The sequence below is a fragment of the Fringilla coelebs genome (assembly GCF_963513975.1).
Source record: "Fringilla coelebs genome assembly, chromosome: 25".
NCBI classification, from domain to species: Eukaryota; Metazoa; Chordata; class Aves; order Passeriformes; family Fringillidae; genus Fringilla; species Fringilla coelebs.
In genome coordinates, this window is record NC_140051.1 from 4,761,638 (window position 1) to 4,785,134 (window position 23,497).

General features: G+C 50.2%; 2 protein-coding genes across 4 annotated transcripts in view; one reads left to right on the plus strand and one right to left on the minus strand.

Annotated features, from left to right (window-relative positions):
* LOC311162911 (opioid-binding protein/cell adhesion molecule homolog) overlaps window positions 1-9,782 on the plus strand; it is a gene marked incomplete at its 3' end in the record, with an annotated part of 103,700 nt that extends 93,918 nt beyond the window's left edge. For both annotated transcript variants that reach the window (XM_084221518.1, XM_084221519.1), the window contains exon 7: window positions 9,682-9,782. In XM_084221518.1, coding sequence (XP_084077644.1) covers window positions 9,682-9,782 — 101 coding nt within the window. The remainder of the gene's footprint in view (window positions 1-9,681) is intronic.
* A 6,736-nt stretch (window positions 9,783-16,518) lies between these two features.
* LOC311162948 (protein CEPU-1) overlaps window positions 16,519-23,497 on the minus strand; it is a 137,905-nt gene continuing 130,926 nt past the window's right edge. Inside the window, exons 5-8 of one of the 2 annotated variants that reach the window (XM_084221572.1) lie at window positions 23,340-23,460; window positions 21,624-21,775; window positions 18,674-18,706; window positions 16,519-17,142 (exon numbers count right to left, since the gene is read on the minus strand). In XM_084221572.1, coding sequence (XP_084077698.1) covers window positions 17,042-17,142; window positions 18,674-18,706; window positions 21,624-21,775; window positions 23,340-23,460 — 407 coding nt within the window. In that variant the 3' untranslated portion in view covers window positions 16,519-17,041. The remainder of the gene's footprint in view (window positions 17,143-18,673; window positions 18,707-21,623; window positions 21,776-23,339; window positions 23,461-23,497) is intronic. The other variant, XM_084221573.1, reaches the window with a different exon arrangement.

Consider the following 23,497-nt stretch of genomic DNA (forward strand, 5'->3'; position numbering starts at 1 on the left):
GTGAGGTGGCAAGGAGGAATAAGAGGAGTGAAGAGGAGGCATTTGGAGAGGAGGAGGATGAAGAAGAGGAAGAGAAGGAGGAGGATGAAGAGAAGGAGGCTGGCAGATGGCCACTGGTGGAGTGATGGAGCAGAGCTGGCTGTATTTGTGTTCCTGATCCATCAAGGTGTCAAACAGCACAAACCCCAAGGTCCTGCCAGAGGATGCTCAGAGGATGAGATCTGTATCACCCAACACTGGGTGCCCAGCACAGTTGGCCACAGGCAGCTGAGCCCTGGTGCTGCTGGAGCACAGGGGTGAGGAGGGCGCCTGGGACAGGTGAGAACACGCCCTGGGTGCATGGTTTCCCTTGTTTGCTACTGGCAGGACTGCCAGCAGTGATCACATTGTACTGGCAATGTGAACAGCAGGATAGGTGACATCAGCCTGGGTGATTCAGGTGGCCAGGGAAGGAAGGTGTTTGAGGAATGGTGTCATCAAGGACGGCTGTCACTGAGGAAGGTGGCGTGTACCTGTGGCATGTGCCTTTGGCATTCTGACAAGCCGAGAGAGCTGTCATGATCCAAGGGTGGACAGCAGGAGCCTGCCTTCCCCCAGCAGGAGGGAGAGGATGGAAGTCAGGTAGGAGGCTCAAGGAGATGTTGAGAGGGAGAATAGTTTCCACACCAGCTTGGAGTTTGGATGGGTGGACACTGTAGGGGGGCCTGTGGGGTGCTTGGTGTTTTGGGGTGGTGGGAGGGGCACGTCTTTGGCTTTGGTTGTGGGGCTGGCTGGCCCATCCAGGTGTCTTCTGCTCCACTCTGTTCTGTTGTGTTCTGTAGGGCTGTGTTTGGGTAGGGGCTGGTCCAGGCCTTTCTATTCTAACCAGTTCTCCTCTGCCCTGGCCTGATTTCTTCTCTTTGGGTCCAAGCTCTGGGTTCTGTTCCCTCTCCACTGCTCTGTTCTCTTCTCTTCTGTTTTACCTTTTTGGTAAAGAAATTTTCCCAATATCTGGTATAGTGGAGTATACTATAATAGACTATATATAATACAATATGATACAAATACAATGTAGCACATATTGTTTTTAATAATAATATATCAATTATCAATATATATAGATATGAAAACAACTGTTATTCATATATTTAATAATAGTGTCTTGTTGACATATATTATTATATATAAGCATATTATTCTTTATTATGTAGTATAGTACATAAATTATAGAATATCTAGTATATATTATTAGTTTTTGCATAGTACAATATATAATCTACAATGTATATGAGGTATTTTATATATATATATATGTTTTAGGGGTATAGGAGTTGCAGTGGCAGTGCTGAATTGATGCTCTTAAAGGTCTCTTCCAACCTTGATGATTCTATGACTGTATGTAGTAAATATTGTATTTATGATATTTAGTACATAGATAAGTACATTAAGTTTCCAATCCAGTTTTCCCAATATCCTTTATTTTTTTCTATTTTCCTGCTGGCACTCTTGCACTTGCTCTTTCTCTGATGTGAGACAAAATAACATCATATAAGTCTTTTTTTCATGACTTGAAAACAGACTAAAGAAAAAGTTGCAGTGGAGGTAACTCCCTCTACTCAGAAGGGGACTGGATTAGGGATTTTTGGTTTTGTTCCAAGCTATTACGTGGCTATCTTTTATTTGGCAACATCTGTTTTCAGGCATTTTTCCTTCTTTCAGCAGATAGTGTTGCTCTTTACACACTCCTCCTGTGACAGCACAGCAATCCTTTCTCACAACAGTTATTAATTGATGCCAACATGCAGAGGAAACAAAATTTCACCTTCTTTTAAAAAATTAATCCTGCAAACACGTCCAGCAGGCTGAAGTGAAGTACATTAGAGGTGATTGCAGAGATGGCAAAACAGGGATGTTAAAAATGATCCATAAAAAGTGAGATGTAGGAGCCCAATCCTGTGGCTCTCTTTGCCTTGTAGCAACTCCTGTTAGTAATGGTCTGTTTAGAGGACTGCTAATATTCCTCTAATCCTTGTTTTATAAAAGGAAGATTAGGAAAATATTTACTAGTGAGACAGCAAGAAAAAGCATTAGGAAGGAAAAGGTAAGACTTAAAATGTTCCATTTGTTTTCATGTGGGTATTTACCTGCACCAACACTGAAGCCTAAATTTGTCTTTGAAAGGATATTGGCACATCCTTTGGATATTGCTGTGTGAACACTCAGGATACCTAAAGCTATTTTAATTTCATAACTTTTAATGGAGAAAAAGGCAAACATTCATATTCTGTTTCCCCCCTGCTTCTTTCAAGAGTGTATTGAGTGAAGCACACTGGAGCAGAGAGGAGGAAGCAGGCCATGGAGTGAGCTCAAAAAGGAATTTAAGCAGGTGGGATTCCATCCCTCCTCAAAGATTGCGCTTTTTTCCTTTTGTGAACATGTTGTGAAATTCAACAGCTTGTCTGTCAAAACTGCAGCTTCTTGGAAACACAGGGGAGAGTGGAAAAGATGGCTCTGTGGAGAGCTTCTATTTGGGTATGTGCGTGGTGTTTCTTGGACAGTCTCTACCAGCCTTTGCCAAAGGGGAGAGGAGCACAAGTGGTTGGAAATCTGCTAATTCTTTTATTTAAAGATTTCATGTCTGGGTTCACTTTTTGATGAGCACTTTGCATTTTGTACTTGCTATTTATATAGAGATAGAGGAGACAGGGGAAAAAAATCACCCAAACCTGCATCTTTACATCTCTTTTAAGTGCAGTGTGTCCCTCAGTCACCAAGGGAAATTCCCCCAAGCCCTCATTCCAAACTGGGAGCTCTGGGACCTTTTATTGGCCCTTTCCATTGAAGAGCTATTGGAATAAAGAGAGATGTAGATGTTTTATAAAAGATGCCTTCTGCATTTTTCCAATGTTCAGTGTCTTATTTCTAGTATGTAATCTTTTTGATTGATGATTGAGTGAGTTAACTGAAAATAAGTTAAAATACCAAGTGTTAGATGTGATTTAAACCAATTATTCTATGGAGAGATAAAATCTTTTCATGCTTTATTGTGCACTCTCTTAAGAATCAGCAGCTTCAGACTAAATACATAAAAGCAAGGGAAAGCAATTATGTCTTTAAGAATAAGAGCCCTGATTCAATATTTAAAGACTGCTTGACTTAAAACACTTAAAACACAAGTCACAGAATCACGGAATGGTTTGGGCTAGAAGGGAACCTTAAAGCTCATCCAGTTCCACCACCTCCCATGGCAGGGACACCTTCCACTATCCCAGGCTGCTCCAAGCCCCATCCAACCTGACCTTGGATACTTCCAGGGATCCAGGGGCAGCCACAGCTGCTCTGGGTACCCTGTGCCAGGACCTCACTACAAATATTTGAATTTTGCAAAAAGAGAATCAATGCAAAACATATGCAAAAAAAAAAAAAAGTAAGAAATAGCATCTTTGCCCTGTTTTCCTATTGCTGTGGAGTGTCTGTGATTGCAGTGATTTTCTGTGTTTATTTGTGCACACAAACCAGTAATCTGACAAAAACTAGGAGATATTAGGAGTGGAAATTAGTAAGGAGAGGAGAAGGAGGCAGTGCTGTATTCAGGGAGTATAAATATCTGAAGCAGGTCTTTTGTACAGGAGAGAAAGTAATTACCCCACATCTACTTTTGTGCATTACAGGAACTTCGAGGGCAGGTGAATCTGTCCAACTGCTCTTTTGTATCTGCCACCAGCAATGCTTTTTGGGTCAAGGGAGCAGCTCAAACCTCATTTCATCATTCTTCAAGTTGCCACCTGCCATTATTAATAGCCCACAAAAAGGCTGAGATATGTAAGCTCTGTAGTTGCTGCTGAAGAGTCTGGGAATTGCAATCCCCAGCTTTATTTTGCTTCAGGAATGTGCTGGTGGACAGCTCAGGGATTGGTGGTCCCACATTGCTGTGCCACGGTGCCACAGCCAGCCCAGCTGGAAGCAGTGGAGAGGACAGAATGCTGTTGGGTGGGGATTTACAAAGGCTATGTTCTCTCTGGTCAACAATAAAATTATTTTTTCCTGTTCATTGAGTGGATTATGCTGTGTGGATGTTCTGGGTGGGATAAGGGCACATGCCCATCAGGTGCCTGGTGGTGGCTGGCTGTGCTGGGTCCTCACGACTCTGGGCTGAGCCATCCATCCCCTCAGTATCTTCTGCTCCAAACACCCCTCAGGAGATGGTAACACTTCTCTGAAGCCAGGCTGGGAGAGCTGGGAGTGTTCACCTAGAGGAGAGGAGGCTCTGGGGAGACTTTTGAGTCCCTCTCAGTGCCTAAAGGAGCTCCAGGAGAGCTGGAAAGGGCTAATTCATGGGGTTCATTTGGGTTATTTGGCCAGCTAATTAAGATTTGGGGTTATCTGGGACAGACTCACTTTCTGTAGAGAACTTTATGGTTATTTTAGATCATCGGGTTACTTTGGCTCAATCAACTAAAATTTGGGGTCACTGTAGCTCATTGAGGTTAATAGAGGTCAAACTTGTTCTGGGCAGAGCACTTTGATGTTACCTGAGGTCATCCAGTTAATATTTGGGGTTACTAGAGGTCATTGGGGGTTACTTGAGGTGAACTAGTTCATATTTGGGGTTACTAGAGGTCAAACTTGCTCTGTCCAGAGCAATTTGAGGTTACTTGAGGTCATTGCGGGGTTACTATAGGTCATTGCGGGGTTACTTGAGGTCGACCAGGTAATATTTGGGGTTACTATAGGTCATTGGGGTTACTATAGGTCATTGGGTTACTAGAGGTCAAATTTGTTCTGTGCAGAGCACTTGGAGGTTACTTGAGGTCATTATTTGAGATCAACCAGTTCATATTTGGGGTTACTAGAGGTCAAACTTGCTCTGTCCAGAGCAATTTGAGGTTACTTGAGGTCATTGTGGGGTTACTTGAGGTCGACCAGGTAATATTTGGGGTTACTATAGGTCATTGGGGTTACTAGAGGTCAAACCTGTTCTGTGCTGAGAACTTTAGGGTTACTTGGGGTCATTGTGGGGTTACTTGAGGTCATTGTGGGGTTACTTGAGGTCAACCAGTTAACATTTGGGGTTACTAGAGGTCAAACTCACTCTTGACAGAGCACTTTGGAGTTACTTTAGGTCATTGGGGTTATTTGAGGTCAGCCAATTATCTGAGGTCATATTCCATCTCTGAGGACTGTGCTGGGCTTCGCTGAGTTCAGCTATTTTTCTTTTTCCAATATTTGAGGTCACCAGCAGTGACACTAGAGCTTGGACCTGAGTTTGTGTCCCTGTCCCGACTCCTTCTGTTCCATTTCACACCAAGGAGCCCCCGGGTGGTGTTGCTGTGTCACCTCTGCCCACCATGGTGCCAGTGTTGTGTCAGTCCCACCCTCACCCCAGCTTGCCTGCTGACTTTGAGTTCCCTTGTCACCCTGAGTTGCTCATGCCAGGCTCCCTGACCCTTCCCTCTGTGCCTCTAAATTCTGTCTCATCCATGTCCTGTGAGCACCTGCCCCTCTCGGCCTGTCTGCACATGAGCTCCTCCTGCATTCAGTTTTTTGGGAGAAGATGTAGGATCTGGAGGATCTGGAGCAGAGTGAAGCTCTCCAGCTCCATCTCTTCTGGCTGATAGCCCTGGATCTCTGTGTCCCTCTGTCCATACTGACCTTTACCTTCTGCAGCTGCAGATCTGGTGAGATGTTTAAAGACACCAACACAGCTTGAAACCTTAAACCAGGCTTTATTAGACAATCATTATCATGGCACGTCACCCAGGGTTAAGCTTTAATCATCGTCAACACACAGGTAAATAATTAGTCTTTAATAAACTCAGCCTAAATTAGCTGTGAATCTCAAATAGGAGCACTTTCATAGAGGGCAGAGGTTGTGCCATGGCACTGTGGTTTGGGCAGCCTGGGAGGTGAGGAGGAAATGCTGCCTTCATGTGTTGGTGAATGAAGCCAGTGCTGAAGCGGGATATCTTCTTTTTCCTCAGTATTTATGAGTGTTCTCTTCTCCTCCATCTTCCTGTGAAGGGATGAGGGACAACTCCCTCTTCTTCACTGACCTGTTTTGTTTTGTAGGGTTTTTCTCAGCACATTCCCTGTTATCCTGTGGAGTTACTTTGCCTTCACCTATTATCTTCTTTACTTACTATATTTTTTTTCTTTTTCACACTTTTTTTTCCACTTGGTCCCTATATTGCACATTTGCCTTCCTGTGTTTGGTACTTTGTGTTTTTCTCTTTAACTATTTCATGAAATGCCAATTGCCAACTTTGCCATTAGATGCTGTAAATAATCCATATATTGTACCATGCTATAAAATGCTTACCTACAGTCACTGCTCACATTAGCATCGTGTCCCAGGGTCTGTGTTTGTGGCAAGCCTTAGATCTTGCTCAACTTGTGTCTCCTTTTTGTGTGCAAGAAGCCACCACTTTTTGTTCCTTACTCTTTGGTGGGTGGCTGTTCAGTCACAGGGGTGAACATCCCTGTTGGAGTCTTCTTAGAATCAAAATTTGAGTTGGAAGGGACCTTTTAAAGGTCATTTAGTCCAACCCCCCTTCAATGAGCAGGGACAGGCCTTGAAGGACCGTGCAGTTACCTGAGGGAAAATATCAGGAAAAATCTCATTCTGGGGAAGTTGCCAAGACTTACTCTAGGTGCCTCTGCTCTCAGACATGAGTTGCTGGACAGGCTTTCCCCCATTAGCTGCTGTTGCAGACCATGAGAAGCAGAGAGGGAATGTTGTCTTTTCCCAAGCCCTCCAAGAAAGAGAGGCTCCAGCAGCACCCTGAGCTTGGGCACATTCCCTTCCCATTTCTCCTGAGTCCTGAAAATGAAAAGCAGCAAGAGACACATTCTAAATTCTTCATCTCTATGCGTCTGTATCTCACCTGGAGAAGGGTGAATGCTCCAACAAACTGGGAGGAGTGAAGTGGAAGCCATGGGACCTCTGTCCCAGGCAGGAAAAGAAAGTAAAAGCTATTTTTTGGTGCATGTGAAGGGACTGCTTGGCTCTGTAAGCATTTATGCTATTCCCATGGCTCACACTGGAGTTGGGAGTGCCTCCAATACAGGCTAAGAAAATCCATTCACCATAGACCCACTGATTCCTTCTGATCTTTGTATCCAAGATCTTAGGAGAGAAACAAAATCCCAACCTTGCCATCTGTACTCAAATCAAGGTCTCAAAAAATATAAGGTTGCCTCAAGGAGAAGGAAGGAGATAGCCAGGAGAGGAAGAAAATAACCAGAAAGGTGGACACAAAATAAATCAAGAGGAAGAAAACTAAAATCAATCAATAATAAATAACTGCAATAGTAAATAGGCTGAGCAGGGACAGCCAGAGTCCAGGTGCACTCACACCTCAATGCCTAGGCACTGGGGTTTGAGCAAAGCAGAGCCAAATATTTGCTGGGATGGCAGGGCTAGGGAGCCTCAGTTGAGTTCTCTGCCTGTCCCAGTGACAGTTCAGAGAACACAGGAGTCACAGGCAGCCTGTGATGAAATGTGCCATCTGCCCTGATTTTGTGATTGCATCTAATTACTACTTTATTTGGTTCCTGTATCTTTATTCTTGTCTCTTCTGTAGAGTATCTTTACAATCTTTACAAGGCCTAGCTGTCTGATACCAGAATACATTATTCCACAGTAAAGAGTAAAGAATAAGGGAAAATGTTTGTTTTCTTTTTCTTCTAGTAATGACCCAGCATTTTTAGTTTTATTTCCTCCCTGTATTAGGTGACTTATCTATTTGGGAGCTCTCCAATTCAACCACAATGCAATTGCTTTAGGATAGATTATGAAATTTCTGAAAGTGTCATTAAATCAAAGCCAATAACCAGTGCAGAACTGTGAACTAGAAAATAGTGATAAGAATTAGTCACACATTAAAATCCACATCTATAGAGATGCTAGAGAAAGGCACCAATTTAGCAGTGTTTGGGCAGGTGTAAATACATAAAAGTTTAAGGCTAATCAGCATTTGGTATTAAATCTACAGAAGTTTTCACTATTTTTATGATTTTGGATGATGTGCTGGGCTGCTGCCATTGGTTTGAGGGGTGAAAACCAAAGAAGAGGCAGCAGTTGCAGGTCTGAGGAAAACCAAGCTAAGAAGCCCTTTCTATTCTACCTGCAAAGGCTCTCCCTGCCCCTAACAAATGTGGGTTTCCACCTGTCATATCACAAGGTCTATTCAGCAAGGAAATGTCTGATTATGGCATAGTTCTATCCCTCTTGGAAGATCATGTGCTCTTATAATGAATTTTGTTTGAGCATGGGCATGACACAGTTTCTTGCTCATCACTCAATCTTCCCATCATTTCCTTCACCTTCTGGCAGTGCTTGGATTTAACATCTCAGACTCTCCTTTGCCTCTTCCTGAATTAAGATAAATGCTCGCAAAAAATCAGTAGATAAAAAGACAAGGAATAACACCATCCTGAGGAAATTATTGTAACTGGATATGATTTCATAGAATCACAGAATGATTTGGGTTGGAAGGGGCTACAGGAGAGCTGGGGAAGCACTTTTGATAAGGGCATGGACAAGGGGGAATGGATTTAAACTGAAAGAGAATGAGTTTAGATTAGATACTGGGAAAAAAGTCTTCACTTTGAGAGTGGTGAGGCCCTGGCACAGGTTGCCCAGAGAAGCTGGGGCTGCTCCACCCCTAGAAGTGTCCAAGGCCAGGTTGGACAGGGCTTGAAGAAACCTGAGATAATGGAAGGGTTCCTGGCCCATGGCAGGGGGTGGGACAAGATGGTTTTTAAGATCCCTTCCAACCCAAACCATTTTGGGATTCTATGATGAACCCATTCCAGGCGACTGCAGGCCTGAGAGAATATTCACAAATGCATAAGAATCCCATTAACTTCACACTTCATCCATGCCCTGAGTTTTGATGCTAAGACAGCTGAGCACTTATTTTTCTATTTCTTCCCTTTCAGAATGCCAGTACTGGGACTCAGACCTGTGACTTCCCTAAATTCCTCTCCATGGCCACAGGGAATGTAGATGGACCCATGGCCCTGTGGCAGAGTGTGTAGTGCCTGCCTCTGCTTCCCTCACTCTACCCAGCTGTCTCATCCCATGCTGACTGGCCCCCTGTGTGCCCTGCAGCCCAAATAACAGCTCTAACAAAAAAAACCCATCAAAACCAACAAATTTCTACTCCAGCCATGTAATCAGATGACCAGCCTCCTCCCTGCCTGCCAAGAACACCCCAGCAACCCCAAAATTCTCTGGCATACCTGAGAATGCACATCTGGACAATGCCATTTCCTGAGCCAGTGATCCTTTGTCACCAGTCACGAGTTGTGCCACTCCAGAGGACCAAGGCCTCTGGTTCTGGTGGCTCTCACATGCTTGTCTGCATCAGGACTCCCCAGGGAGGGCATCTTCAAGCATGGTGGGGTTGGACCGACACCGGCCCAGGGCATCCTCCTCCTCCTCATACAAGGACTGTGCCTGTCTTAAGTGTTCCTCAAGCTCTTTGCAAACCTCCTCACCTCCTCCTCAGCACTGACATTGCTCTCCAAATGATGGACAAATCCACCACCGCTCCAAGGGGGAACACTCAGCTTAGGGGTGGGATGTGAAGGAGAACTGCTGGGGCAATGGGGAGGCGGGTTCTCTTTGCACTACCTCATTATCTCAGCGCTGTCCCTAACGCTGTCCTTTGTCTTTCTCCTCTCTCCTCCACACAGGGCCCGGAGCAGTGCACGATGGTGGCAACGCGGCGTCCCGGGTGGCTGCTGGCCTCTGCCTCTGGGCCACCCTCCTTGCTCGCCTCCTTCTCGACTTTTGATAAGGGAGCGGAGGGTCCCGGGAGGCCTCGCCGCACCTCTCCCCCGCCGCGGGCTCGGCCGCCGCGCCGCCCGGGGACTCCTCTGCACCGGACGGGCGATGCACCGGAGGACGGGCGGCGGTGCCGAGCGTCCGAGGATGGCCCCGTCTCCCACGTGCCGGGATCGTTCTCGCCGCCGGTTACGCTGTACAGACCCCACCACGTGCCACCAGACTGTCACCCGCCACCATCGCCCCGGGGATGTGGCCCGGCACGGACGGTGCCCCCTGTGGCTGCCTCATCTCCAACGCCGGGGGCACGGAGCCTTCGGGGCGGGTGCCGCCCAGAGCCTTCGCTGGGATGTCCGTCTCGTCGTCTCACTAAGCCGCCTATGCCCAAAAAGACCCCAAGGTTGAAGCCTCCTGGCTCTGCCTTCAGCCCTCTCGGTCCTGAATGTCAGTTCTCGTCGCCAAAGCTCCTCCCTAAGCACCCCGATGTCGCCAGCCCCCCATCACCTGCCTCTGCTCCTGACAGGATGCTCTCTGGCCCTCTGGGAGAGGGTCAGCCGGCACAACCAGTTGTCCTTCAAGGGTCACACACTTCCCACTACTCTTTATTCCAGCTGACATCTTACCCCTGTGCTTCCCTCTAAAACCCCTTCACCTTCCTGAGGACACGAGGCTGCTCTCCCAGGAATGTGAGCCCTGGGGAACTGCCACCAGCCCTCCTAGAGACTAGAGCCTTCCTGCTGCATCGGACAGCCAGGCCCTCACTCCTTGCACCAGATCCCTGCCCGCTCTGCTGCTGCCCCCCTTGATGGCAGGGGCTGCCCCATGGCTCTCCCCTTGATGCTCTGCCAGCACTTTTTGGGGAGGTTTCTCTGGGCTTGTTTTCCAAGCACTTTCCAACCTGCACATCAAAAGCACAGCATCACCAGCGTGGGGCAGAGGCTCTGAACAACAGATCGAAACACCAGCAGACAAGGCCCTTTTGCTACAGCTCTGACGTTCATGGTTCATGGCTGTCTGTATCTCTGCCCCCCATGGGGCCCTGAGCTGCAGTGTCCTCACTCTGCCTTGTCTCATGCCCATCACGTGTCCCTGCCTGAGGAAAGTCTGATGTGTCTGACCCTGTGGAGGAGACCTGGGCTCTGTCAATTTGCTGTGCTGGCACAGCAGGGACAAGGATGGCTCCAATGCTCCCTGCTGCAACTTGCCTGTGACACCAAAATAGACACGCCCAGACTCTGCCCTCTCTGCTTCTTCTAGCCACCCTGAGAGCTGCCACCCATGGTGGCAGGAGCCACGTCATCTCCCTGCATACGGAATTGTGCTCCTGATAGCCTTGTGCACCATGGACCCCCTTGCCTGGTACATTGTGGCAGCCCTGAGCCTTCTTGTAACTTGGTGGCCACCCAGGAATGCTTTGGTGCCACAGTCTGGGGATGGACACTCCCATCCTGCTCCTGAAAAGTCACACCTGGCACCTGACCCTATTGCTGCGACAGGGAGACTCGACTTCAGCAAGGCACTGAGCAAGCACACAGAGTGTCCCCTGTCCTGACCCAGCACCTCCCCGTGCCTTGTCCCTTCTTTCTCCCTCCATAAGTGAGATGACTTAAGAACAACGGCCACGCACACGCTGTCTTCCCCCTGCAAACTCTGCTGCTGCCCAAACCTGCTCGCTGTGGCTGCAAGGAAGCTGGGGTGCCAGCCCTCAGCACACAAGATGGAAAAACCACCCTGAGCCACAGGCCATGATGGGCCACCACCGTGTCCTCTATGCAGCCGTGCCCATCCTCATCCCTGTTCTCAATGGGCTGCCCCGGACCTGCTACAAAATCTCAGTGGATGCTCCTGCCCACCCATCCTGGATGTTCAACATGTGCCATGGCTGATTGACAAAAAAAGCCTGGCCCCAGGCAGGGGCTGCCCCAGTGCTGGCCTGAGGCGCTGGCTTACCTGGTGGACGGGATCCGGTACTGACTGGGTGAGTCCGCGTCCTGCGGTCCCTGCGGCGCTGCTCTGCTTCTCCGCTGGCATCCAAGAAGGGTGGCAATGTCAGAGATCTGGGTCCTATCCCATGGCTCCAGGCATGTTTGTCACGTGGGGATGGCACTGTCTTCAGCCAGCACGGCAACACGCACATCCTTCCCCACTTGCCTGCTCCAAAATCCCGTGGGTGCAGGAGACACCTTGCCCTGATGCCTTTACTGTTCCGCACTGCCCCACAACCGCCCCCCGCTGCCACCCCGTGCCCTTTCCTTGGTCAGCCCCAAATTTCTCTGTCCCCACAGCAGAAATGCTGCAGAGTCACAGGGCAAGAAGCCACGGCAAATCGGAGAGTGGCGGCGACGAGATGCCACGACGCACACTGAGGCTGGCGGGCCTGGTGCCAGGGCTGCCCCCATCCCATCCTTGTCCCTGGGTCGGGTGGGCTCCCCTGTACCCTGCCGGGACGGCATTCGACTTTCTCGTGCCATGTAACGTGCCATTGTGAGGAACGTGTTGGCTGTCTGAGGCCGGCCCCGCCGCGGCTCTGCCGGGTGGCAGACCCATTTGTGCCGCTGCTCTCCATGTTTGGAAGCCCGGGGGTGGCCGGGTGCCCACGGCGGGGGCAGTGTGGCTCTTGGGTCTCTCCTGCTGACGGCCGTGATGGCCGGTCTTGAGTTTCTGTCGATCATTGTATTCCAAGGGTGGCTATACTACCTGAGATTTGTGCATGTTACATTGTAGTTGTAACCTTTTCTAATTCGGCAAGAATAAGAGATGGTTGTGATTGTGCAGTGTATCAATAAAGTTTGACGAACTTTGTACCTTCGGGGCTTTGCTTCACGGGTCCCGTGCACCCCAGGGAAGGGATGCAGTGCTGGGCACCTGCTGAGCTGAGCTGGGAGGGCTCCTGAGTGCCTGGGACCTCTGCCACTCCTGGGGTCCCCCCAGCACTTGGCTGGACCCTCTTTTGATCGTCCCCTGTGACAGTGATGCTTGAAGCCCCACAGCTGGGGGCCTGATGCTGTTTGGGCCACCCTTCACCCCATCCATGCATCTCCCCTGGGAATCCACCAGTGAGTCTTGGCTCTTGCCCACCTGTGTCTGCCGATGAGCGATGAGCACACACCTGTTGACGGAGGCCCTGCAGGGTAAGGACTGTCTTAGTTCTCATTGCTCACCTACGTTCTGTGGAAGCAGCATGACTGGGGGCATCTTTTCCACAACTGAGACATTCCCAGCATCTCCTCCATCATCTTGCAACAACGCTCACTCTGACAACTAAACCTGCCCCCATGAAGGGATGTCTCTGCAGACAATGCACTCCCAGTGTTTGCTCCTGTCATGATCTGGCAGTGTGTGACACAAACCAAACATCTTTGTCAAAGGACAAAAACCTTGAGGACCAGGAGCACAAGACCTGTGACCCTCAGCATCTCCCTGACATGGCTGTTACCTCACAGCAGGCTGTGCCCATCACTCCCAGGGGATGCCTCACCTTTTCACACCACCAGCCAGGAGAAAACATTCAACAAGCTCCTCTAGTGCTGCCAGGAGACTGGGGGTAGTGGGACTGTGACAGACCCATCAGTCTTGCTCACTTTGAGACCTCCCTTAATCTTCCTCAACACGGAAAAGAAAAGCCCAGTCCCAAGAGTTTTTCCCTGAACACCACAACAAGCGAACAGCTCCATCCCAGCACTGCTATGAGCTGCTGTGACCTTGCACATCAGGAACACCTCTGCTGTCCCCCTCAAGCAACCCCAGCAGACAGGTAAGTGCTTCCCAAAACTCAACAACCTCCTGAGGGAAGGGATCTGGGAGGGATGTGTCACCTTGCCCACTGTCCTCAATGTCACCTGCAGTAAATCAAGCACTTGTGACCTCCATGGGAGACTCTCTGCTTTGAGCCTCTTCCAAAAACCCCAACCCATCAGGGAGCCAGGGCTGATTTGATGTAACTACAGGTGCCACAAAGCAACACTCACCCCTTGCATGTGTCCCCTGGGGATCATGCCTCAATCTGAGCTTCCCTAATGCTTCCCATCTTCCCATGCCAGTTCTGCCTGATACCCAGTGCTGGACCTGCCTCCACTGGAGTGAATACCTACAGATGCCCAAACGCTTCTGCTCATGGCACATCCTGATGCCTTGTCTGCATTGTCCCCATCACAGAGCATGGGGAGGTGATGCAGCCCCTCTCTGCCCATGTGATATCCTCCATCTCCCTTTCCTGGCTCCAGAGGGATGTTTCTCCATGGCCCTCAGCAACATCCAACCTGTGCCTAAGGACATGGACCTCAGCTGCTACATCCAGGGGGAGGGAAGTCATATTTCAGACCATGACCTCCATCCCTTCCCAGCACCAGGATACACCCTTACCTATGTCAATAAATTATTACATAAATGCATCCATCGAGCCGCCTCTCTCTCTTTAACTTCCTCTTTGTCTGCTACTTTGGCACTGGACACTCCTTGATCTCTCACCTAGAACACCAAAAAAGTTACAATTACAGAGAGGAGGTGAGGGAGAGAGCCCTGTTATCTCCATACCTATCCCTGGATCCCTCCCCATTATCCCCTAGCAACTGGGCATTGCCCCTCCTACCAGGTTTGCTCTACTGTGGCTAGCTGATCCAACCTGGGAGTTGCAGGAGGTGCATAAAGACCCAACACCATTGTCTCTGCCATCCTGACCCTGCTACCTGTGCCTAGCTGTCCTGTCCCCACACCCTCAGTACCCTGTCCCTTACTTGGGATATGCCACAAAGCCTGAGCATGGTTCTTCCCTTACCCCATGTCAGTATCACCTGGACACTGCATGTCACACCTCAAAGCAGCATCTTCCCATCCTTCTTCTCCATGCTCATCTCTTGGGTTACATCATAGGGCCAAGAAATAAAAAAAGCTCACACAAATCTGTCACACCATCAACAGCAACCAACTTCTTGCAAAAGTGTCAGGTGACCTGAAGAAACCAGCACCCTGGAGGCCACAGTTGAGGATGAGGACCAAACTCCCTAAGCAACCTTCCAGCATCACCAAAAACCAAGACACTGACCAAGACAAAGCTCCATGGACAGCAAAATGCACCTACACCCAAACAATCCTGCTGTGCTTTGCCTGTATGCAGCACTGCATGAGGGATCCTGTTCCCTGCACCCACCTCACATCACTCGGTCCCTCCTTCCCACGCAGGATTCATTTCAGCTGCTCCACAGGCATCCCGGGCAATGCTGTGCAGCTGGGCTAGAGAGCCACACCTGATTTTAGGGGCACTAAGTGGGGGGGTCCTGAACAGGGAAATTGGGCACAGCTGTGCCCCACACTGTTTCCATCTACTCACCAAAGCCTTACCTGTGACAGCATTCCTGCTGGGCTCATCGGTGAGGTCCAGGGGCCACCTTTCCAATGTTCTCCATGCCCATTGTGATGACTTGGTGCTCCCATCTGCCACCCCCCCTCCAGCATCCCTGCCCACATCCCTCCCCATTCCCGATGACGCAAGGGGAGAACGCGGAGTGGCCCTGGCCCCCACGGCAATGAGCACCACAACCAGACGGAGCGGCCACATGGAACAATCGTTTTAATGGATAGGCAGAGAGAGCCCCCTCGCCGCCTGCCTGCCCGCGCCCGGGCCCCCCGCGTGCCCCCCGCCGCCGGCCGCAGGGAAGGAAAGGAAATTGAAGGAGGAAAACCAATTGCAGGAGAAACCCCCGCTGAAATGGACGGCGAGGCAACAGGTCCTGCGCCTCGGCAGGGGCCGGTTGCTTCGTCTTCTTTTTCTCATTTCTTTTGTGTTGGTTTGGTTTTTTTTTATATATATATATATATATATATATATATACACACACACACACACACACATATACATACACATATATATATATATATATATAAAAATATATAAAACTGAGCTATATAGATCTCCCTCTGTCCCTCAGCTCGCTTTATTCCACCGCGAAAAGGCCAGGGCCATGCGGCAAAAAGCGACAGAGAGGGGCCCCAGTCCCCCGTGACCCTTTGTCCCCGGTGACCCGAGGGTGGAAAGGCGAGGGGGTTCAGGGATGTGTGGACTGAGATGCTTGTCTCGTTGAGAACCAATACACACCTAACTCCATATACAGCATGCAGTAATGGCAGCGGAAGGACCCTGCTGGGAACTGTGGCTAGAACTCTAACAAAAAAGAAAATTATATATATATATATATGTATATTTATATATACTGTATATATATATCCCATAAAAAGATTCAGTATCTCCCTCCACCTCAACGCGCGGCGAGTGTCGTCTGTGCCCTCAGCAGGAACTGTCCAGACGACCGCTTTTGGGCCGGTTTTGGGGGTGTTTCAGCACAGGACTCCTCCTCATCCTCCTCGCCGGGCTCACAAATCTCCTTGGCTGGTCGCCTCCTCAGCAAACAAACTTCTCTCCGCTTGCTCCCCCTCTCCTGGATTGGTTTTTTTTTTCCTCTTTTTTTTTTTTCTTTTTTTCCCCCTCATTTTTTTTGCATTTCTGTTTTTTAGGAACTAAGAGTTCTAGGCTCGTATCAGAAAATACAATTAATAAAATTAACCATGACTCAGAATCCCTTATCATTCACGATGTCCGCGGATGGTACGATGAAAGCGTGGCTCGACGCCGGTCTCCTTCCTCCCTTTCCTTTCGTGGTGGTGTGGTAACTGTTGAAGATCTATATATCTATACATATATATATGTATACATGGAGATATATATATATATATATATATGTGTGTATATATATTCTGAAACACAAATGGCGGCACAGTCCATGAGAAGACGGGGAAATCTTGGCAAAGGAGAAAACCCGTGTCTGGATGGAGGGTCCCACGGGAGGGAGCAGGCGGGTGGCGGCAGTGAAGAGGACAGGGCAGGGGACAAGTGCCACACTCCGATGGCCCCGTCCATCCTCCACGCTGGCCCGTGGCAGAGAACAACGAAAACTGGGGAAAAAAGTAGTAGGGGACCAAAAAAAAAAAAAATAGGATGAAAAGAAAAAGACTCAGTCGCATTGCATCTTCAGCAGGAAGCCTTAGATTATTAATTTTTTCCCTTTTCTCTCCATTCCAAATTCCCGTTGTGGTTTTTTTTTTTTTGCGTGTTTTTCCTCTCTCCCCCTCCCCCAGGTGGCCTGGCCGGATACTCTCTCAATCTTATGATTATTTTCGGAAACGGTGAACACTTCTTCTTCTTTTCTTCCTCTCCTTTCTGCTTGCGCTCGCTGGCCGTGGTCGTCGCTGCCGCTACTCCGCGGGCCGGCTCTGGGGTCAAAACTGGCGGGCGAGGTGGGCGAGCGGGAGGAGCAGCAGCCACGCACAGCCACTTCGCCGCCACGCGCCGTTGTTCCCGTCGTGCACTGCACCAGGGCCTGCGGGAAGGGACAGGAACACCCACCATGGTTGGTCACGAAGTCAACAAATAGCAGAAACCATGAGATAAAGATTAAAACCAGAAATAAAAATCACGCTGTTTGGGGCCCCCGGTGGTGTTGCACGTGGTGGGATTGCTCTAAAAGTTCTCTGGGTGTCTCCCTCCACCCGTGCTGTCTCAGGAACGTGGGAATGGCCATCTCTGTCCCCACAAATGCTGATTTTTGGGACAAGATCCTCTGCGGTCCCTTTTCAGCCTGAAGCCCCCCTCCCAAGCCTGCTTCCTGTGCACCACCACCATCCAATCTCTTTCAGCCCCCTTCACTCTCCTCCAAATTGGTCCCAGTTTTCCAGCCACACTTGTACGGGAGATGACAGTTTTTGCCCAGCACATTCTGCCCACCCCAGGGCGACCACCCTGTTGCCCTCTAGTGTCCCTTGGGAGGGACAGTAACCACCTGCCCACCCTGCAGAGACCCTGACAGCAGCACTACATTGAGGACTTGGTGTTTTGCACCTCTTCAGTGTCCCTGTGGGGCTCAGTATGGGCCCAGACCACATCAAGGAGATGGGGTGAGGAAAGTAGTCAAGAAGAGCCAAGCCCACACATCAATGGGGACCACAAGAAGTGAGGAGTTCAAAGCTCACTGTGGGAAAGGATGTGGAAGGTGTCTCAGCCAGTGGCTTTCACCAAAACACCCCTTTTGTCACCAAATAATTGGCCCAGGAGAAGACTAAGGTGGAAAAAGAGCTCAGGAAGGCATCCATGCTCATGTCCTGTGGAAGCAGGGCTGACCACAAGGTCTGATTCACAACTGGTTTTGAAACCCCAGGACATGTCCCCTCCCTTCAAAACCTGACCGGGGCACTGAGCATCAGTAACCATCTGCCTTCCCACCAGTAACACTCTCCAGCACATTCAGACACCTCACACCTCACAAATCCAGGTCTCACACACTGCCTCCACAGACATCTACAAGTCATCCCCAGGACTGACCACTCGATTCATCCCAAATGAAGCCGCCCGAAAATCAAGATGACACCAGGCCAGTTGGCCGGACAGCAGAGAGGCAGCTGTCCTGGCCAGGAATAACACCAGGAGGGGGATCAAATGCCTGTCCACCGCTATCTCATCCCATATAAAAGGCACTAGAGGCATCCCAGAGGAGGAAGGACCTGCCACAAGGCCCACTTACACAGTAGCACTGGGAAAGCAGCCCAAAGACATTCCTGCTGTGCCCTGGCAGTGGGGAGGGAGCGGGACACCATGGGATGGGGACAGGCATGCAGAGGGCACAGACCACCACCAGACAGGCACAGTAGGCTGGCGAGGAGGGGGCAGGATGGGAGGGTGGCTCAGAAAGCCCTGATTCATCCCTACACCAGTGAAAGCAGTGGGGTTGTGGGGCAGGAGATCCAGGTGGTGGGTGCTGCGGCTCCCACTGAGATGCGTTGTGGTGGGAGCCGGAGGGGCCCAAGGGGAACAGCAGGGGAAGCACTGGCATTGTAGGGGACCCCCAAATTACTGACCTTTCCAGGGTGTCAGAGCAGTAGTTGTCTCTTCTAAAAATTAAAGAACAAGGGAAAGTTAAGGCAAAAGGGCAATGGAAAGCGCAGGCTCGAGACACCTCCCTCAGCCTGCCCTCAACCTGGGGTGGGAAAACCAGTGCATGGGGCAGAAATGGGATCTGTTGCCCAAATCACACCCCACTGCTGTGGGGCCATGGCCCCCTCATCTCTGAGATGAGATGAATATGGGACCTCAGACCTGGCAAAGCCTGTAGTTGCACCCTATGCAAAAGGCAAAGCACAGGGGCTGGGATATGGGGATGCAGGGGGTTCAGCTCTCCCCTGTGAGTACAGGGCCCATCCCTCTTGCTAATCCTGCAACATCCCAAAAAGATTTATGGCCTGACAGCTGCCTCTGGGAGCAACATAGATTGTGTGATGGGTGAGAAGCAGAGGGTTGGTTTTTCCCCAACTCCACAGAATGATGTGGTTTCCCTGAGCACTCTATCACATCCCAGACAGCACCAAATGAGCCGCTGAATGAGGCGGCAGGTCTGGAATAACGAGTGCTACATGTTAAATAAAGCACTAGTTGACCTCCATGAAAAATTAGATTAAAAAAAGGATTAAAAGATGAACGCTACATTAGCCTCTCTCACAACCCCAAAAAGGCTCATGTCATGGTACCTGCACAGATGAAACCTCCATTTGTGGGGGAAAAACTCCAAAACACTCAGCTTCAGGGAAAAAGGGCCATTCACAAAATTGTCCCCCAAAACCTCACAGAAGAGACATTTCTCATGCACAGGTAGTGCAGCCACTGCTTGCACTTCCCTCTTATCTTGCATTAAATAAATAAATATGTTGATAAATAAAGACACATTAATCCCCAGATTGAAGATACTGGTTGCTTAGGGATGGGTAAGCTCGGCCCTATGACATTTGGGGCCATCACATTCCTGGTAATTGGAAAGGGATTGTTCCTGGGGGTGCTGGAGAGCCCTGCACCAGGAGATGGGGGACCCCCATATGTCACAGTCCCCTCAGGGAACTGTCACCTCCCAAGGGGACTCAATTATCAAAAACTGAACAGGTCTTTCGATCAATGCAGCCTTTATGGAAATTATGGGTGGTCAAAGGGCTCTGATTTCACTCCCTGATGGGATTCACAGTCAGACCACAAAGCTAAGGGGAGATCATAAAATAAACTTAGACTTTTGTGGGATGCTTCCTGGCCTCCCACCTGATCCTGCCATCACAGCATGAGTCCCAGATGGGTTAGAACCCAAGGAACCAAGAGCTCTGCAGCAGGGAGATGTCATCTTTACTTTTAGGCTGTTCATCCAGCCTGGATCTGCAGATGCCAAACTGAAGGCTCCCACTAATCAAGATTTTAACCTCATAAACACATTGGAAAGCTGTAACATCCCAGCTAAGAATGTGGCTCAGGCTATGTTGAGCACTTGGCACAGCCACCCTACGCCTGCAGAACAGGTGGAGCCATGTCTGGGTGTCTTTGCAGTGCCAGAGGTGTTGGCATCCCTAAAACATGGGGTTATTGGATTACCAGGAAGGCTGGCTGGGAAGAGAACTGAGATAGTTCCTAAGCAACAGTAATGATGGCTTAGCACAGGTGAACCTTCATCACATACAGCTTGGACTTTACTGGGGGAGCAAATGGGTCTGAGCATGCAATATGGGATGAACTCCTGTCACAGCTCAGGGGAACCTGGCACAGCTGCCAGTACCAGTGGCAGGGGAGGATAAGCCTGTCCTGTGATGCCACCCTGACCCCACAGCTGTGGTGTGGCCCCTGGCAAAGCCCAACATCCCCTACCATCCTTAAACAAACTGCTCCCTTGGAATCCATCCAGCCCCTCCCCAGGACATGGGCAGCATTTCCCAGGGTCTCCAGATGCCTCTCACTGCCCCGGCAAACTCCAGAACCCAGAACATACTGCGGGACTGCTCCCTATCCCAAGACACTTTGTATGGCCAGGGCACAGACTGCCCTGAGCCATCCCTGAGGGACCTGGGGATGAGGAAGGCTAATTTGTCACTCTGCTCTGCTCCCTCTGACCATACAACAGCGAGAGACAAGGAGATGACCAGGCACAACAACTGAGTGGCAAGGAGGAGGACAATGCTGGGGAGAGGCAGGAGGTCCCCAGTCCCTACTTGTCCTGTATGGTTCAGCTGTAAGAACCACACACCCCATACCCCAGCAGGGAAATATACCCAAGCAGTGGCCAGGGATGAGATCTGTTATCCATTCCTGACTCCTGGAAAGCACAGCCCCTGCTCTGGTTTTGCTGCCCCCTGAAGAGGTTTGACAAATATGACAATCAATCACAGCCCTTCCTATCCATAAGCAGTGTCAGCATTGCTCTCATCCCAGCTCCAGCATGCAGGGGAAACAGTCCTGGGACAAGGGTATAAACCTTCTCCTCCTTCCTGCCCTCCACACCTTCCCATCTCCCTTAACTCATACAATAAGGATATATCTGCTTGTCAGGAGCAGAAAACATGACCTGGAAGGTGATGGAGCAGGGAGCCTGCTTGTTCTCACATGGGAATGGGGCAGCAATGACACTGAGCAGCATTTCTCCTCCCACCCATCGACACAGGGGGATGCCTTCACACAGGGGCTCTCCCAGGTACTCATCAGAGCAAGAAGATGGAAACCTGCAGCCAGCTCCTAACTTTGCATTCATGGCAGATCCCAAACACAGTGCCAAATCCCTCTGAATGGTGGGAGACACTGGACCTGGATCAGGAGGCAGCTTTGGAGGTTCTCCCCTCCCCAATGACTCACCACAACCTCCAGCCCACGTGCCAAGGACAGAGAGGACCAGCAGCAAATACACATCTCCCCCAAAAGACATGGGAGACCCTTCCCATGTCTCTGCCATCGGTGGTGTCACTGTGAAGCCATTCCCCCTCCCTGGCTGATGCCCTCAGCCCTACTCACCATAGAGGATCATGCTGGCATTGGTGTTCCCTAGCTGGTTGGAGGCTACACAGGTGTAGTTGCCGTAGTCCTGCTCAGAGACGTTGAAGAAGGTCAGTCTGGAGAAGAAGGCTTTGTTCTCCACTTTCAGCCCTTTCTGTCCTTCAGCCAGTCTGGGAGAAAAGAGGAATGGGAGGTCATGGGGGTGACATCAGGAAGGGAAGTGCTCACTGTTTTCCATGCCCAGTTATCCTCTGGTTGTGCCTGTGAGTGGGGAGATGGAGTTTGGGAGACGAGGGAGAGGGGAAGGTATTGGCAAAGATAAGGGAGATGGATGCTATTCTGCTGGGTCTCCAGCTGCCAGCCCATGCCACCCCCGTGCTGACCAGAGGCATCCTCACTGCTGCAGGGTCATGGGATGGTTCTGGGACTTGCCCAATGCTGTGCAGACAGAGGGATGCTCCTGTGCCTGAGGAGGGAACGTGGGAAAGGCTCATTCCCACCCTACAGAAGAGGCTAGTTTCTCTCTCATGTCCTCAGTCCTCTCTGTTCTGCAGGATGCCTTCTGTGACTTTCCTCTTCTCTCATCCCTGTGTGTCGCCAATGAGTGCTGCAATAGGCACCCACCACAGCAGGGAGGCTTCTCAGCCAGCACAAATGCTGAAGCACTGACCAAGTGCTTGGGCTTCCCTGAACTGGTGTCCCTGTCCTGCTTAGCTCCTGCAGCTCTTGCTTGCTAATTCCTCACAGGAAATGCTGGATTCCCATTATGATCCACGCTGGGTGCTGATCAGGCGGGCTGAGCCCGCTCCTGCCGCTGCTCTGCAGGCCCCCGTGATCTGACCTAGTTCTGAGCAGAGCCTTTCATCTGCCACGCAAACATCCGCAGCTTTGTACACTCTGCTGCTCCTTTCCTCTCCAACCGGGTGAGGCAGGCAGACCCGGACTTCCCTGCAGCTTCTGGAGCATTTTTATGGCCAAAACATCCCTTCTTATCAGTGACCAGCGTGGCTTGTCCTGGCCCCTCTGGGCTAATCAACACAAAAATTGGTTAAAACCACTTTGCCTGGGGTCAGAGAGAGGCAATCTCTCCAAGGTAGGACCTACCCTAGGCTGTGCTGCACCACTCCTCATTCCCCAGCCCTGTCCCTGTGCTTTGGCAGGAAACAGAAGTTGCAGGCTGATCTAAAAGGTCCATTTTCACCCCAAAGCAGGGCAGGCTGTCTCTGAGGTATAGCAAACTCTGTTTCTTGACTGACACCACATTCCTTTTGTTTTTCCAAAAGCTGCCTTCTGGCCAAAGCATTTAGAGAGATGACAGAGATTTCATCCACTCTTAAGTGCCTGGATTTGTGCTGCCAATATCCATTTTGAATATTATGCTTCACCCAAGAAGGGATTTACCACAACACCTTCACACAGAGGCACGGGCAGCAACAATCCTCCCCCAGTGAGGGCTGAAACAGGTTCCTGGGAAAATCCCCCTCCACAAATTTGATGAATTAAATAAAAAGCCTGTAATAATCCTGGGTGGTGGCAGTTTCAGCTGTGGCTGCTGGCTGCCTGATGTAATGCCTGGATTTGCCCCAGACAAGCACAACCTGCTGCTATCAAGGGGATCTGCTTCAGTATCCAAACCAGACTTGTGCCAAGGGTTATGAACCAAAGCTGCTGGCACTGAGTGCAGCCCACATGGGGTTGGGGTCTTCCCCCCGGTTGTGCCCCCCAGACTCTTACCGCTTGTCATCTTTGTACCACTGGAAGTCGGCGGAGGGGACGGCGGAGGCCTCGCACAGCAGGATGCCCTTCTGCCCCACTGGCACCCCGGTGCTCTTCGCATCCGAGATGTACGGAGGGTCTGCGGGGAGAGGGGAAATCTGGGGTGAACACCCGCA